Raw genomic sequence first — 17,688 nt, forward strand, 5'->3', positions numbered from 1 at the left:
CGGCTAAAAATGCCTTACTATACATGGTCGTTTTTTTTTATCGTCTTAAAACGCCTGATTATACATGGTCCTTTTTTTTCGTCGAAAAACTTCTTACTATACATGGTCGTTTTTTTCGGGTTAAAATGCCTTACTATACATAGTCGTTTTTTTTCGGCTAAAAACGCCTGACTATACATGTTCGTTTTTTCGGCTAAAAACGCCTTACTACACATGGTTGTTTTTTCCGGCTAAAAATGCCTTACTATACATGGTCGTTTTTTTTTATCGTCTTAAAACGCCTGATTATACATGGTCCTTTTTTTTCGTCGAAAAACTTCTTACTATACATGGTCGTTTTTTTCGGGTTAAAATGCCTTACTATACATAGTCGTTTTTTTTCGGCTAAAAACGCCTGACTATACATGTTCGTTTTTTTCGGCTAAAAACGCCTTACTATACATGGTCGATTTTTTCGTCGAAAAACTTCTTACTATACATGGTCGTTTTTTTCGGGTTAAAATGCCTTACTATACATAGTCGTTTTTTTTCGGCTAAAAACGCCTGACTATACATGTTCGTTTTTTTCGGCTAAAAACGCCTTACTATACATGGTCGTTTTTTGCGGCTAAAAACGCCTTACTATACATGGTCGTTTTTTTCGGCTAAAAACGCTTTACTATACTATACATGGTCGTTTTTTTTTCGGCTAAAAATGTCTTAACTATACGTGGTCGTTGTTTTCGGCCAAAAACGCCTTCCTATACATGGTCGTTTTTTAGGGCTAAAAACGCCTTACTCTACATGGTCGTTTTTTTCGGCTAAAAACGTCTTACTATACGTGGTCGTTTTTTTCGCCTAAAAACGGCTTACTATACATGGTCGTTTTTTTCGCCTAAAAACGGCTTACTATACATGGTCGTTTTTTTCAGCTAAAAACGGTCGTTTTTTTCGGCTAAAAATGCCTTCCTATACATGGTCGTTTTTTTCGGCTAAAAACGCCTTACTATACTATACATGGTCGTTTTTTTTTCGGCTAAAAATGTCTTAACTATACGTGGTCGTTGTTTTCGGCCAAAAACGCCTTCCTATACATGGTCGTTTTTTAGGGCTAAAAACGCTTTATTATACATGGTCGTTTTTTTTGGTTAAAAACGCCTTCCTATACATGGTCTTTTTTTTCGTTGAAAAACGCCTTACTACACACATGGTCGTTTTTTTTTTCGGCTAAAAACGCCTTACTATACATGGTCGTTTTTTTTCGGGTTAAATCGTCTGACTATATATGGTCGGGTTAAAACGCCTTACTATACTCTTATGTGACGAAGCAGCAGGCCAGGTGAAAAAAAGAATACAAAGGCAATTCAGCCAGGATCCAGGAAGGAGAGTTTTCAGTATTCTTTATTTCCAGGAGTAACAGTTGACCAGTTTTGAGCAGACGACGTATAGCACTGCTCTCCAAGTTGTCCGACGCGCAGTGACTTCCTCATTCCTCTTATAAAGGGAGTTCACTTGAGCTTCAGGCCAATCAGGTCCAAGCAACAATTGGTCATTCCCAGGTGGGTGCACTTACCTCTCCTGAAACAATTAGTTTTCTACAAAGTGCATTAAGTATCACACAATCCCAGTTTTGGATGGAGAGAAATGTACATCTTTCTTCCATCCAATATCCACAAAAAAACAGAATTTTTAATATATGTCTTTCGTCGTCATGACATGTACATGGTTGTTTTTTTTTCCGGCTAAAAACGCCTTACTATACATGGTCGTTCTTTCGGCTAAAAACGCCTTACGACACATGGTCGTTTTTTTCGGGTTAAAACGCCTTATGATACATGGTCGTTTTTTTTTCGTCTAAAAACGCCTTACTAGATATACATGGTTGTTTTTTTCGGGTTAAAACGCCTTATGATACATGGTCGTTTTTTTTTCGTCTAAAAACGCCTTACTATACATGGTCGTTTTTTTTGGGTTAAAACGCTTTACTATACATCTGGGGTGGCCAACCAGTCAGAGACGAAGAGCCAATTTTTTTACTGAGTTACTGCAAAGTGCCACATCATACCCTTCTTCGCGCACACTTTTTTAACTCATCAAGGGGCTTATTTTAAAGCAAATGATCTGTCCTTTCTAACATGTCAATACAGAGTAATGTCAGGTTACCAAAGTCAACTAAACACAGCTGCCCCATGACGTGGTGTCAGACTGGTGGACAGGATGTCATCAAAACGGTGGAGCTTGTCATCGAACCGACACCCGTTCACTTTAACTTGAGCCCCAGGAGCGGGATAAACTCCGGTAAGATGTGAAACAAAAAAAAAAAAGTGACCCTCTATTTGGTTCCCTGCTACAACACAATTTGTGTCATGTGTGTTAGACATCGACCAAGCTTGGATGCGCAGTGTGAGGCTCCGGCAAATCGTCTGGCAGAAGACGCAGCAGCCAAACGCCGCCCTCCCCACTTTCACCAGCTCGGGAGCCTGCACGCTTCCTCAGTTCCTGTCGGCGCACGAAAGCCAAGCGTCGTCTTACGCGGCGGCAGCGCGGCGCTCGCCCGTCCGCTCCCCTGTCATCCCCTGGAACGACTCGCGCAGCTCCTCGCCCACCGCCGGCCTCTCGGCCAAACTGTCCCCGCTGTACTTGGGGTCAAAGGGCAGCAGCCCGTGCAGCACCACGTCAGAGGGCACGTCGGAAAGAGAGCGGCCCCTCAGCGCGGGCGTTGTCCTCGAGTACAGACGACAGGGCTTTTTTGGCAGCGCCGCAGGTCAAGGGAGGGGCAATACAAGAGGGGGCCAAAGCGGCAATAAAAGCAACAAAAGCTCACGACAGCCAATGAGGCCGCGGTCCAACAGTTACGGCTACGCAGCGCAGATCCGCCCACGCGTAATACCCGGTATTATGTCAGTGACGGAAAATCCCAATGAGGAAAGTGAGGATGCCAAAGCCAGCAACGATGGCGGCTGGATCAAAGTGGAGCGCCACAAAAAGTTACTGCGACAGGACAATAAAGCGGTGAGGGGTCGCCTGAGGCGAGGAGGGCGGGGAGGACGCGGCGCCGGGGGGAGGACTTAATATGGCGTGCGCCGTACATGTCAGCAACTGAATTGAGTTTACCATGTAAATATTTCAATCCATGCTCTTCAAGGGAGTTGTACAAGATGTGTAGGAATGAATTACGAGGTTTGTATTTTTTAAAAGCTAATTTAAATCATGCTCAAAATATATTTATTAAAGTTACAACATGCCTAAGAGTTGTTGCTTTTTTGTTTTTACTCACTTTTCTGATTGCACTGTTCCTAATTAAATGCCTTTTTTTTTTTTTTGCCAGTGAGCATATAACAGCATAAAGCGCTATACAAGTGAAAGTCCAAGACCAAACATGAAAAGCACACATCCATGTTTTTTCGGAGATATACAAAACTTGTTTTAAATGTATTTTGCATAAAAATGAATACTGTTTGTGAATATAGGTCACGTGTTTTGTTGGAGAGCTGGAAGATGGTCATGGAAGTAGGTTTGGTCAAAGTCTCCTGCATATATGTATAATCTTAAAAAAAAAATGTCTTTAATTTTTAATGTTAGTAGACTATCATAAACTTCTACATATTTATGTTACTAAACAAAAATAGATTCATTTCCACGAAACTTTGGATGAGTTGGCCATTTGCAGATCCGATTTCATGTTACTCTCCCCAAGACGCCGAATATTAGAGCGAAAGATTAACCACGTTTCTTTTTTCACTTACGCAATGCCTTAATCTTAATTTCAATCAAATGATTTAAACAGTTCAGTATGCATTTCTCAAACCATTCCAGATTATAAAATATTGGTAGAAAATAAAATGAGAAACATGTATTCTCTCAATTCCTCTGTGTATTGCAGAAACACTCGGAAGTTCAAAGTCAATTCTTTGGGGCGGGGTCATCCACCCAGTAAACATTATACGGCACATTTTGGAGTCTGTTCTCCAGGCAGTCAAAGTTGGAGGGAAATCCATCTTTTTACCCGCCTTGTATGCAAATTTAAAAGTGAAAAAATTCGCGCCACGCCGAAACACATGAAAGATACATATACTTGTGTGTAACAAATGAAATCTGTTTTCAGTTGTGCCGTTCAAGTACAAATAGATAAAAACGTGTTATTATTAATGTTAACACAAGGAACTTTGTCTGTCCTGCAGAACAAAATGTTCACGATTCCCTTTAAACCTGTGATTAATTTTATTTAGCTTCCAGGACATTCCAGTGGCGCGGGAAACTAACGTGAACCGCGCGCGCTCAGGGGCGGACGTGCTTTGTTCCCTACAGAGCGCAAGAGCCGAGCAACAGTGCGGTCCTCGCTGTCTCCACGCCGAAAACAGCTTCGAAGACTAAAATGCCTTGCACACGCTCCAAGGTAACACACCAAATAGTTGCTTTTTGTGTTTCTTGCTTTATTGGGTGCTGCCAAACGACGTTTTTAATTTCGTTTTTTACGCCAGGCGAATTTTGTTCGTTTACTACTCGAAAAGTTGCCCTCGTTCATTCACAACTGTTACAAGAATCTTAAACGTGTGCTCCCCTTGGCAGAAGTCAATATTTATGTATTTGACTAGTAGGCGAATAGAATTTGAGCACGTTTGCACAGGGGGAACAGCAACTACATTTGAGTACTGCCCCGTGTGTCAATGAGTTGGCTCTTGTATTGTCGAGCAAATTATAGTTTAAGAAAAAAAAACGCCTTGTCAGGTTGTTTTGTCCAAAAGTCATTGCTCAAATGTTAGCAAATTTGAGATGAAACGTCAATCTTTTCATAATTTCATATCTTACTTATTTCAGCCACTCCCTGAAGATGAATACAGACCCATGTTTCAAAAGTTACCCTACTGTTCAGATCTTCGAGGCTCACTTAGCAATGTTCTTTCTTTTTTGAATAGAAGAACATTTTTTAACCAGATCCTAGACTTTGTGATTAATTCAATCTCAACTTCGTGGAAAGAAACAGTTTTGCTTGTTGTCCCCAAATTAGGACATTTTGCAGTGACCTCAAAATTACTCGTCATTGACTGATTCGGGATCAAGTCCTTATTTTCTTTGTTGTTGTATTTTGTTTCATGATTGGAATTCTGAAACGACTCCTGTGGTAGTTTAACTTCATCCATCCATTTTCAAATCCGCTTATCCTCAGTAGGGTCGCGGGGCATGCTGGAGCCTATCCCAGCTGTCTTTGGGCAGTAGGCGGGGTCGAACAACCATTCGCGTTTACAATCACACCTAGAGACAATTTAGATGATCATTTAACCTGCCATGCATGTTTTTGTCATGTGGGAGTACTTGTAGAAAACCCACGCAGGCACAGGGAGAACAATACAATACATCTTTAAATATTTAGAACATGCAAACTCCATACAGGAAGGCCGGAACCGGAATTGAACCCTGCACCTCTGCACTGTGAGGCGGACATGCTAACCAGTCGTTCACCGTGCCACCCAGTTTAATTTCAATCCCATTTAAAAAAAAATGCTATGTATCTAAGTATATGAGCACAACTCTTTATGTACTAGTGCTTTCATCTCGAATATAAGAATACCCTTTCGGTTCCCGCAACTTCTCAACACTAATCTGTGTGTTTTATTTGCGAGTTTAAAAAGTGTCGTGATGTCTCTCTTACTTTACTACAGCGCGCATCAGCCCAGCCTCCATCCACCAGGATGAGTTTGAGGAGCTTCCGCAGTGTCCCCCTGGTTACCATGGAGACGTCGTCCTCTTCCTCAGACGACAGCTGCGACAGTTTTGGCTCCGACGGAGGCTTCGCAAACACGGTAATAACACGTGTGTTGTTACCGGGCGGCGATTAAACCTCTGAGCTGTGGTGCAAGCAACGTTGTTTTGTCTTTTTTTTTTTTTTTTTTTTTTAGAGGAGCAGCTCCCGACTGTCAAAGCGGTTGGTTGACAAGCCGAAGGCTCAGAAGGCCACTGCGGAGGAAAATGCGTGCACTGGGTTTGAGGAGGAACTCATCAACACTCGGATCAAAGCGATGGTGAGTTTAAAACAATGCACGGGCGAGAATGTTTCATTTTAGGATAAAATTAAAAATAAAAACAATCCTCCCAGAAAGTAGATCCCAATTCTGAGGCTGCGAGACGTGGCCGTCGGTCCAACCTCTTGAAGGTGGCCTTTGCCTTCCCAACCCGGAAGGCGGGCGCTAAAAGGCCCGCGTCCGAACCCCTCCCTCGACCTCAAGTGCTGGATTCCGATGAGGAAGAGGAGAACTTCATGACCAAGAGAGCCTTGAATATTAAAGAGAACAAAGAAATGGTAATAAAGACTTGCTTTGTCCAAAGTGAAGTGATAGGACTGGACTGGTTTACGTTTTTTTTTTTTTTTTTGATCGCTCACCCATGTTTTGTTTCAGCTCGCTAAACTGATGGCAGAGCTCAACAAAGTACCAGGACTCTTCCCCAAAACAATGACCTCTGCATCCACCAAGGTAAAATAGCACCTAAACCATCCAATCAAACGTCAAGATATACCACATGTAACAGGTGAAAATCTGTGATACAGAAAGAGACCATAAAAACTTGTTTTGATAGTTTTACCACTTCCGCGTGCCTTAAACATATTTAAATATTTTAAAACACACTTAAATTTATCCAAATACTGTTTAAAAAGTATTCCATAGCACCTCTTCTGAGTCTCTCTAAGGTTTGGTCCAACTAAAGTCGGCTAGCTAGCTTAATGTGACCGCATAACGTGAAACACCAAACAAAAGTTAGCATCGCTGTTATGGTAGCTTCAAACAAAGCTACTTAAACACATGGAGCAGCAACACATCCAAACGACTTACAACAAAAGCGAATTAAGCATTGTATTATTGAAACACCAGAATGTTTACCCAGACATATACAATTACTGTATGTTATACTAAAGTGTACTAGCTTAATGCAAGCTGCCATAGGCGCACATAAATTAGCATCGACGTCGCAGGAGTTTTAAACCTACAAGCAAATGCTACTTAAAACACACACGGAGCAGAAAACGCATACAAACAGGCCTATATTGTTTCTTTTTAGAATAATTTCAATTTACTGGAGATTACGGTCGTAATTGTAGCGAGCACAGACGACTTTCTGATTCTGTGCTTTCTCATCACATTTCAGACCCAACGTACACCTCGGCGCAACATGCCCGAAACTTTGAGGAGGAGCTCAGAGCGTCTGTCTCGGCCCCACACTCGCTCCCGCACGCTTGTGGACGGACCGCCCAGCCCGACACCAGAGGAGGAAGAGACGGAAGATAAGTTCAGCCTGGTGCGGCGAAGCCGCTACTACGAAGTAGTGGATGAGCCGGTAAGCTGCGTTTACATCTTTGCTGTTCTGTTGCTTGACACTGCTAGTAAAGCAAACGGCCAATCTCGTTTGGTGTCCAGGTTCGTCAACGCTCGTGCAACGGCCCCAAGGCCTTCCCTCACGTGGTGCGACCCGTTGATGAGGTCACCGAGTACGAGCTTGAGCGCATTTGCGACAACGTGAGGGAGAAGGTGTACAACAGCGTCACTGTGAGTCCGGCAAGAACGCACCATCCACACCCGGAGATGTGATTCCCTGCCGTTCAGAAATTATCCAATTTCTAGTGATGTAGAGTAATTTAACGCTGCTCCACTAAATAGCAGTGGTTACAATTAACCCGTGTAAACCTGCGCGTAGTTGACAACAACAAATTGTTTTTAAATTGCGACAAAGGCCTACTTTTATATAAATGAAGCCTTTGAACGCACAATCATTCTTTGGTGCCAAGGTGTCTGCAAAGCGGAATGAAGCTCTGCAACTCACCTCAACATAGTGCCTTGGCACAGAGATGTCAGAAAATGAAGCGCGTCAACTCACTTCAATTTTCAGTAATTCCTTGGTCCCGAGCTGGTGGAAAGGCGTCTAAATGACGCTACTCAACTTCATCCACCCATGTTCTAATCTGCTTATCCCCACAAGGGTCGCGGGCGTGCTTGAGCCTATCTCAGCGATCTTTGGGTAATAGGCAGGGTACACCCCGAACTGGTTGCCAAACAATCGCAAAGCACACAGACGAACAACCTATTGTGCGCACAATCGCACCTTATTTTAACATTTTCGAGCATTCCGTTAACCTGCCGTGCATGCTTACGGAATGTGGGAGGAAACCGAGGTACCTGGAGAAAACCCACGCAGGCATGGCGGTGGGGACCATGCAAACTCCACACAGGAAGGCCGAAGCCGGAATCGAACCCTGCACCACTGCACTGTGAGGCCGGCGTGACGCCCGTTACTCAACTCACTTCAACTAAATTGTTTGAGCTCAAGATGGCGTCAAAGCTCTACTTAAGTCTAAACAAAGCCCCTCCATTTACGCGAACATCATTTCTTTGGCCCAGGACAGCGGAAAAGGATTACTTTTGTCTAAATGAAACTCCTCAAAACACTTCAATGTAATCCCATGAGCCCAAGAGAGCACTACTTTTCAGGGAAGTGTTGGGACCAAAATTCGGCCCGCGAATTTGTGAGTTTTACATGAGTGCACATAATATACAGTTTAATCTCGACGAACTGGTGTCTATTGTTTTGGTTTGATTTTGTCGGGCATTTTCCACGATGCATACTTCATGTAATGCCCTTGCACGTGGGAAAGTGGAGTCATTTTTCTCTCCGTATCTCTTAACAGGGCACCACTTGCCACCAGTGCCGCCAGAAAACAACCGACACCAAAACCAACTGCCGCAATCCGGAATGCGTCGGCGTCCGGGGTCAGTTTTGCGGCCCGTGCCTTCGGAACCGCTACGGGGAAGAAGTGCGGGATGCCCTGCTGGACGCGGTGAGTTCCGAAAAGATCACACGTGTGTGTATTCGCTGTCTCACCCTCTGCAAGCGTTGTTCGAAGCCTCACGCGTGCCTCGTCATCCCCGACAGGACTGGCGCTGCCCGCCGTGCCGGGGCATCTGTAACTGCAGCTTCTGCCGCGCCCGTGACGGCCACTGCGCCACGGGAGTGCTGGTCTATCTGGCCAAATATCACGGCTTTGACAATGCTCACGCTTACCTGAAAAGGTGACAGACGAGAACTCTCTCTCTCTCTCTCTCTCTCTCTCTCTCTCTCTCTCTCTCTCTCTATTTTTAATAGTCGTAAGTTTGTTGACGTTGTGGTTTTAATTGTCGTTTTCTCCGCAGCTTGAGGAAGGAGCTGGAACAGAATAGCGAGTAATGAGCAGCGAATGGAGACGCCGAACTGCAAACTTTGACACTTTTGTGCTGTCGGTTCAGGTTTTTCATTCTTGGGATTTGCATTTGAAATGAAAACCTGAGTTGATCATCTGGGATAATTAGCAGGTTTTTATTAAGCACTGTTTTTTTTTTTTTTTTTTTTTTAATGCCGATTTCTGGAGTTAATCTGTACGTTTTACAGTTGAAAATACAGATGTGCAAGTATTTGCTGTATTTCGAAGTTCAATAGCAGCCTGTTAAGGAAAGATACTTAATTGTTGGCCATTAATTTCACTCTTTTATCACCACAGTCCGTTTTGACGGATGTTTCATGACTGGTGATGTCATTATCTTGATTTTATTTGCTTTGCAGTAGTATTTCCCATCTCGCACTCCAACCCCCCTCCAAAAAAAATGGCCCTCGGTGAATCCTATCGGCTTGTATGCACCTTCGACCTTTTCATTTAAGAGCTGGCAATTGTTCTGTCTGTCACGATATTTCGCTATCTTAGACGGTTAAAGAGACTCATTTTTGGTAAATACATTTCCGGACCAATAACATCAAATCATTGTAAAGCTTTAAGAAATGTGAATATTTTCATGAGCGGATATAAATACTGTTAATATTTTCTTACAGAGCTAGAACTGCTGTCTTTTACATTAATGTAGATTTCACACAGTGGTCTCTACTTGAACCTTTTTTTTTTTTTTAATTTCTTGTAAATGGGTTTCCATGTTAAAAAGTGTTCCGGGTGTGTCCTGTTGGAAGGGCACAGGCCGGGGGTGGGGGAGGCGGGGGTCCACCGCCCGCCAAGGAGCTCGATGTGATGTACTGTACCGCTCACATCTCCTTCATTAGATAACCGCCGCTAATGGCGTGGAAACAATTAGCGCTCTCTAATGGGAGTCTTGTACCTGTAAATCATTTCATCCTGCGCTCTGGCTCATTTTGTGCTCACCCTTGTGATTCTGGACACATGATGACTGCTTCGGGGATTATTTCATTCAGGGCAGGTTGGGTCATTTCTGGTTTGAGCCCACTGCTTGGAAACATGTTACTTGATCTGTAATTTTTTATTTTATTTTTTATAATATATATTAAAGTCATAATCTTTGCAGTGACAAAGTGTCACCTCAGACTTAAGAATCAATTGCTGTTTTGGGAAATGTGGATGCTGTCTGTGAGCGAAATCCCTTTTGGAGATGGACATTGTTTTATCTATGATGTCATGAAATTAAAAGAGCAGTTGAGACAGAAAGGCAAGATAACTATGCGGCATTACAGTAAGAGAGACATGGGGATGAATATCATTACTAGTGAAGCAAGAAACAGAGTTCAACCTTTATCTTGCTATAAATCCCCCCCCAAAAAAACCCAACTCCAAGTCTCAATATAGCAGTTCACAATACTGTGTGACAAATGCATAAGAACTTTCAATAAAATACATAAGACTCACCAACGATGCTTATTTATGGACAAAATCCACCCTCTTTCACTCCTCACAGAAAGGCAGGAGCAGGAATCGAACCCTGGACTGCGACATCGTGAGGCCGACGCACTAAATCGCTGTGCTACGCAGCTCTATAACTTAAATTTCTCTACGGCGTTTTCGCCTTGTTCTCTGTCTCCACAGCCGAAATGGCCACAGCCGGAAGCACGACATGCGCATTTCATCGGGGAAGCATCCGATCACAAATGTCCCCGAGATTCGTCATCGGTGGCACTGACACCGATGAAATGAAAGCATAGCCCCCCCGAGGGCAAAATTTGACGCGAAACATAAACAATACCTCTTAAGTCACAATTCGCGATACTGAGATGACATACTGTGAATAGTCGATGCAAACTGTTTTGTTTGTTTTTTGAGAGGCTCTCATTCCGACATCCGGGGACCCTGGTGCAAAACACCCACTCGTAACAGTGTTTAATCTTTGGGGAGAAGTAAAAATACACTCAAATCTAGTTGCATAAATGTACACACCCACCTCAGTCTTGGGTGTGTACATTTTGTTCAGAATTCGTCACATTCAAATTCATGTTAAGTGGGAGTCAGCGCACACTTGCCATCATTTAAACTAACCCCCCTAAATAAAGTTCAGCTGTTCACACTTTTTCTTTTTCTTTTTTTTTGCTTTTGTTTCTAGCACATTTTGTGATAACGCTGACTGCTATTTAGAACTGTTCATAAGTCCGCTTTAACAAAGACCCAAGTCTCAGCAGTAAGAGAATATTTAAACTTTTCGACACATCTTTTTGATGCAGACTGGGTGTTATTTTAATCCTTGCATATGCGGTAGGCCAATAAAAATGCAGCGAGTCCAACTTTGGACACCCACGCCTGATTTACAACATTAAATATTCAGGTATTACGAAAGGGTCTGACTCCCTTTGGACATGTAAATTTGGGCTTCAATGTCTCTCTCAATACAAAATGTGTATAATTGACTATGACAGACAACAAAATTGCATTAAAAAAATACAATCACAACTCCTGTCAAAATGGAACGTTTCCAAATCTATGATTGGTATTATAACGATGCACTTGAGAATCCGGCTCCTATTTTAAATACCAATGATCTTCCACTTTGGGGTGATGAATATTTGGCCAAGTAATTGTTTACAACACTTCAGCATTGAGCTGATCTGCTAATCACGCTATGAAATACAATATTTATTCATTAGAGCAGATTTAATGAGGCCTCGCGGTGCTAATTATGAAAACCAGTGTAGCAGTAAATGAGCAGCGTGTGGCGGCGGGCTGCGGGGTACCACTAACCGAGGGACGGGGGTTGTGAGGGAGGGGCGGGCGGGGTGGGGGGGATGCTGAAAGTGGCCTCAGTGACACGGCACCCATGCAGCCGTACATCACGTGACCTGTCGCACACACACATACACATTAAACTTCATATTATTAGACACAAGCAGTCGTGTCTTCCAGTGTGGCCGCACGTCTTGTTCATTATATTTAAGTTAAATTATATTTGACCCAAAACTTTACAGGACCTGTACAAATGAAAGCATTTTTCAAATATTTAAATTTTTGTGTCACTTCGGGTAAAGTTATCAACTTTCAGAGTGAAAAGAATGACAGTATAAATGCAGTCCCAGTGATGTACTGCCGGCCATAAAGCTTCAAACACGCATTGAGCACTTGCAGCTTCTATTTGTATGCACATGTGGAGATAAGCGGCGGTTTGACGGCGTCATAAAGATTTTGATTGACTGATATTTTCATTACGGCTGCGGGGAAACGTGGAGACTGCTGATTTGTCTCAGAGACCTGCAGGTCCATGCTGATTTCAGCCTAGACGAAAAGCGGAATAAATGGAAGTTGCGGGGGCACAATCACACACAAGCTATGGGTCACTATCAACTGATTAATTCCAACTTAGTTTGTCGGGCCTCTGTGTTCAACGCCTTTCTCTGTGACTGCGTGTTAAGGAAGGTTTTACTTTTTTGGTGCCTTTCCCCCCCAAAAAAATGTTGGTATCCTGTAATTGCTGGATGAACTTTAAAACAAGCCTTCTCCAAACGTTTGAATGCAAATGTCCAACTGTTCACTACTTTTTGCACAACTTGCTGTTCTTTAATAAGGACGGCTCCTTATTAGCTAACATCTTAAATTCAGATGTTTGATTCAAATTAATTACCATGGTTACACACTTCTATGCCTTTCTGTGACTCCTCCAGTCTCTGTTGTAAACTGCTTCTGACAGTGTGACAAAGCAAGTAATTTGCTCCAAACATTTTTTAAAACTGTGCGCGCGCGCGCGCACACACACACACACACACACACACACACACACACACACACACACACACACACACACACACACACACACACATCAAGATGTCAAGTCACAGGAGGATGAAAGAAAAAAAAACATTACAATGTTGGTCAGCCTACAAACCAAACCCCCAGTTGGGTGCGAGTTACCTGAGAAGAGGTCCACGCATACGGCATGAGAGTGGCAGGAGGCTCCCAAAGGCGTTCCTCCTCTCCAGCCCGCACGGTGATGGAAACGGGACTCGGGTTCTGCTGTCGCGGTGACATTATCAAAAGCAAAGAGCTGTCTGCAGTTGGTCCATCTCGATGGAAATTGCCAAGTCGCCCTAACAAAAGAAAAGCACAAGTGCACTTAGTGCCCCTTTTTAAGAGGAAAGAGTGATAAGGTGAGACGTGTCGTTTTGCATGCAAGATGCAGACGCTTGTGTTTTTCATGTGGCTGGCTTCTCCATATGTACACATGGATACATTTACGGCTAGTTTTTACTGGTAATTGATGAGCCGCCCTTCCCAAGACAAATACTTGGAGACTAGAAAGACACTGTGCACTTATATTTCAACATCCTCACATCAAAGAATAATGAAAGTGTTATACTGCGTAATGAATAATAAAAAATGTATTGAGATACGCAAACAAACAAAAAAAAATCAAACCACAATAATTCACATAAATGTATATTTGAATAAGCAATTGACCAAAAGTGACGTCCTTGCATGGCCAAAGCAATATGGGAATTTCCACTGCTGTCATTGAAATTCAATCAGCCAATGAATAGTTTAAATAATGCCGTTAAAAGTTTGTAGGCTAAGCTAAAGTTGACTAAATGCGCAATGCGTTTCCGACGACTGTAAAGCACAGATCCAGCTATGAACTCCACTTGGCATTCAAGTAAATGTCCATTTCCCAGATTTTTTTTTTTTGTTGGAACTGTCATTCTCGTTGCTACCTAACGGGGGAGCTCTAATACAGCAACTCAATTGCGCAAACTTTTGCTCGGCTTCGTCAATCCATTTGTCATAGTTTAGAAAGTCAGGGTAAGACAATCCATAAACACATCGGGAGTTTCACTGCTGTGAAAGGCTGAGCATTGATGTGAAAGTTGAGATTTCCAGCAAGGAATATTTTAGCTGCGGGAGGTAGAAGGTTGGGGGTCTAATTATGACCAAGGGGAACACTGGGCCGTTATCTGTAAATCTATTCCAACCTCGACTGAGAACTGGTACATTAGATCGATTTTATTGAGATCATACATTATAAATGGGGCATGGAGGAGCTTACGGCCTTGATATGCTGCTGCTCACGTGCTTCATTAATTTTTACTTCATTAAGTCCTTCAGACCCTTTGTCACACTAGTTGCCGTCGTGCTTGTGAATCCGGGATGGATACAAGACACAGGGAGGACTTTTTTACAACAGTGGATACATATTGTCCAAACAAATTCGTAAAACAGACAGAACAGCACATAACTTCCTTGCACAAGGTCACAAAATGACCAGTGGGTCAAACACATATACACTGCAAAACATATGCAGTGATGCTAAAACTGTAACTTCAAACAATGAAAAGGTTACATTGAGCGGCACTTTCTTCATCAAAGTGCAGAAATACATAATGGGAAACAAAGCAATATTGTATTGTATCAGACAATTAATAGACTTGAGTTGAGTGGTGACTTGACAATTACAAGTTATGTATTTTCAAGTCAGCCCCAAGGCTGAATACTTTTAAATCCAGGTTAGAAAATATTCTCCCCCACTGATTAAGGTCTTTAAAGTTTGTAAAATCAATTTCAATGGCAGCAATTTTAAAAAGCTACTTTTTATTTTTTTTTCATTTGCATTTAAATGCGTTTAAATGTTTTGTTTGTAAATTTGTTTAATTGTTGGTTCTTTTGGTTGTAGTTTCTTTTAATAATTCTTAGTTAGCGTTGTCTCGTGTATGAAACATGCAATTTTCGGTGAAACTGACTTAAAAAGAACAAATTTTGCCTTAGACAAATCTGTTGAGCCTACTGCTAACAAACAGTGCAAAACGTTCTCGCCTGGCTAATGGGCTAGCATCAGTGTCACAGGTGTTATATCCTTTATGGAATGAAAATGAAAAAAAGCACAGTTGACCATACTTTATAGAAATATAAATCAATAAATTCAGAGGAATTATAATGTGTGCTCAAATATAACTTGTTGAAACGTTTAAAACTACCACATTATCAATGCTTGTTTTGTTAGCTTGTCTAGCAGGGTTCTCATGCATTAGCATTAAGCTAGCAGACCCAAAGGGAAAGTTATGTGGTTTAGTGAAATAAATGATGTGTAATTCTCTTTGTTTTATGTCTCTTTTATTATAAACTTCAACTGGGTGTGGCAATAAACAAGCACTTGGCCTTTTTTTTTTTTGAAGAAGAAGAAGAATCGTTCACTATCTGCAGCTTGTTGTAAAGTTGGAACCATGTTGCGCTGGTACCGCAAATTTTAAGCGACTCAAGACAAAAATAAATAAATAAGTAAAATAAACAAATAAATTGTCCAAGTGACAGCTCATATCATGAAAACCTCATAAATCAGCAGTTTTTGATACAAGCGGCATAGAAAGAGGAGGCGTTGGAACTTTGGAATCAAGTACATGTTGACAGTCTTAAACTCTCACTGAGCATGAGAACATCACGCATGAGTGAGCAGCCGCTAAGTGAGAAGGCACGGACTCCCTAATATTTCAAACCTGTTTCAACAGCTGTCCCGAGGAAAAATGGGTACAAATTTGTCTGCTTGAAAGGCCCATGCCGTCATGACATCTGCCATTTAACAATATCTCTCATGACAAAATGTATTTTGAAGCCAGTTACCTCTTAAAAACAACACAGAAAGAGAGAGAGCGATAATTAGCGCCAGACACCACGTTATAATCTTGGGGATTATTTGCACCACTTAAAAGCAGCACACATTGTTTGCACCATGGCCGGGGCAGCATGAACAACACTTGAGCACGTTTGATTTAGATTTTTTTTTTTTTTTTTATCCCCTTACCCTCAGTCACCATTTAACTCCATCTGGAAAACGTTGTACATGTGCGCCCTATTCCCAGTACCCAAATCTTTGCGAATAAAGTCCCCCCCCTCAAATAAAAAGCACTCAGCAAAACCAAACACTGCAATTTTGTTGTCAACTGCTATCATGCCATCTTATTTTCACTCCAATGACGAGAACCGTTTCAGGGTTTCTTAATGTCTTACATTATACGTTGGTTGTTAATTAGTTTTGCTGAGGCTTCATAAACTGCTCAAAGTCATTTGTAGTGGAAGTCATATCTCGAATGACACTATGTGACAGACATTTTTTTTTAGAATACTATTACTTTGATGTAATGTCAGGTGAGAATATAGAGGAAAAAAAAGTGTAAAATAACAGAATTTGAATCAGCCTTTGAATTTGCATTGCTCAACTTCAAAGGGTACGATTCAAATTCCGTTTTTTTTTCAATGCAGTGGTTGAAGGTTAGCAACTGAAATTCAAATAGAAATGTTTCAAATTCATTTTCTGGTTGCACATATTTCATCCTCTTGTTTGTCGTCTCAATGAAATAAGATGCTGAGGTGGTTCCGCATTTGTAACAGCCCTCTAAGTTAAATCCTAATGACAACGTGGCCGAGACAAAAACAAAAAAAAAAACAAAGCAAATACACAGTTTTGCCACTGCTGATCCAGAGCGCTGCAATAAAGAGACATGCCCTCAAAACAATCTTTTCTCCTTGCACTAAATGAGTTCACATAGAGTGAAATTAAACTATAAATTCATTTTTTTGTGGAGATCCCCTCAGGCACTCGGAGGGGCTCCCCGGTTTCACTTTTGGGGCATCGAGTGAACAAAAATAATCCCAAAGCTATTTTCATTTAAATAACACTTTGTAGTTTGTGGAAAATCTCTCCCTAAATATAATTGGCAAAATGTAAAAATGTGACCCTGGGGCTGCTTGCTCGGGCCACGCTGCTCAGGCTACGTCACAGAGGACACGTCTGGCACACAGATTGAATTTGTTCTCTCTCATGTCAACGGCATGAAAACAATTAACTGCACATTTGAGTGCGTACCACTTGACACACTTTCTCACCTCGCTGGGACCAAGTGTCCGCGGAGAGGACGTCATTAATCGCAGCGTTTCACAAAGACGGCATTGTTATTTTTTTTTCCGGATTTGGGAACGTTTCAATTAGTCGACGGATGGAAATAATAAACGAGACTTCTCGTGGACGCGCTGGCGTCGTGGAAAACGCGAGAAGCCGTGCAAAGTTTCTCGCCCGAGATGATCAAACGGGCCCGTCGCTAATAGCGGCGGGTGACATGGCCAGTGAATACAGATCAGCTTTAATTGTGGTGCCTCTCGCCGCCACTGTCTGTCAACGCGGGCCTTTCAATCGGCGGCAATTTGCTCCCTTCCGTCCCTTCAATGGTCTTTCCAATTAAACGCTTTACAATTCAGGATCTTCACTCAAGGTTAAATGAAAGCAGTTATTCCTGTCAGGGAGGTGATTAAAGGCTGCCCACACCAGGCAGAAGAAGAAGAAGAAGGGAAAAAAAAATTAAACTTGGGATCTTTATTCATTATATGCAGCCCGCCCGGCACAGCGGCTCATAATCACCTTGTTCACTTTAAATCTTACTTAAGGCCTCAAACAGGAAGCATGCTAATTTAGAATGTTATTCAAATTGGATTGT

At 42.2% G+C, this 17,688-nt stretch overlaps 2 protein-coding genes and 2 long non-coding RNA genes across 5 annotated transcripts in view; 2 read left to right on the forward strand and 2 right to left on the reverse strand.

The window, feature by feature from the left end:
- map3k20a (mitogen-activated protein kinase kinase kinase 20a) overlaps nt 1–3,225 on the forward strand; it is a 36,873-nt gene extending 33,648 nt beyond the window's left edge. The window contains exons 19-20 of the mRNA XM_019857629.1: nt 2,127–2,277; nt 2,357–3,225. Of these exons, the coding sequence (XP_019713188.1) occupies nt 2,127–2,277; nt 2,357–3,051 (846 nt within the window). The 3' untranslated portion in view covers nt 3,052–3,225. The remainder of the gene's footprint in view (nt 1–2,126; nt 2,278–2,356) is intronic.
- Nucleotides 3,226–4,248: 1,023 nt separating this feature from the next.
- On the forward strand, nt 4,249–10,447 carry cdca7a (cell division cycle associated 7a). 2 transcript variants are annotated; one of them, XM_019857643.1, is made up of 10 exons: nt 4,249–4,375; nt 5,640–5,780; nt 5,877–5,999; nt 6,074–6,277; nt 6,375–6,449; nt 7,120–7,308; nt 7,386–7,517; nt 8,654–8,803; nt 8,899–9,035; nt 9,156–10,447. In XM_019857643.1, exons 1-10 carry the CDS (start codon nt 4,355–4,357, stop codon nt 9,187–9,189), a joined length of 1,206 nt encoding a protein of 401 aa, XP_019713202.1. In that variant the 5' UTR covers nt 4,249–4,354; the 3' UTR covers nt 9,190–10,447. The 2 variants fall into 2 exon arrangements, with proteins under 2 accessions (XP_019713202.1, XP_019713203.1); XM_019857644.1 differs by having other exon boundaries at nt 4,252–4,375; nt 7,389–7,517.
- Nucleotides 6,134–7,138, reverse strand: LOC109507907 (uncharacterized). Its single transcript, XR_002166560.1, has 3 exons — nt 7,049–7,138; nt 6,359–6,461; nt 6,134–6,249 (listed from the first exon to the last, which is right to left on the reverse strand). It is a non-coding gene; the product is annotated as an uncharacterized LOC109507907 (long non-coding RNA).
- Nucleotides 10,448–12,687: 2,240 nt separating the features above from the next.
- The window catches only part of LOC109507894 (uncharacterized), a 29,692-nt gene continuing 24,691 nt past the window's right edge, over nt 12,688–17,688 (reverse strand). Inside the window, exons 6-7 of the long non-coding RNA XR_002166557.1 lie at nt 13,097–13,302; nt 12,688–12,898 (exon numbers count right to left, since the gene is read on the reverse strand). This is a non-coding gene — a long non-coding RNA (uncharacterized LOC109507894). The remainder of the gene's footprint in view (nt 12,899–13,096; nt 13,303–17,688) is intronic.

This window comes from Hippocampus comes, unplaced genomic scaffold (genome assembly GCF_001891065.2).
Source record: "Hippocampus comes isolate QL1 unplaced genomic scaffold, H_comes_QL1_v1.1 scaffold359, whole genome shotgun sequence".
Taxonomy (NCBI): Eukaryota; Metazoa; Chordata; class Actinopteri; order Syngnathiformes; family Syngnathidae; genus Hippocampus; species Hippocampus comes.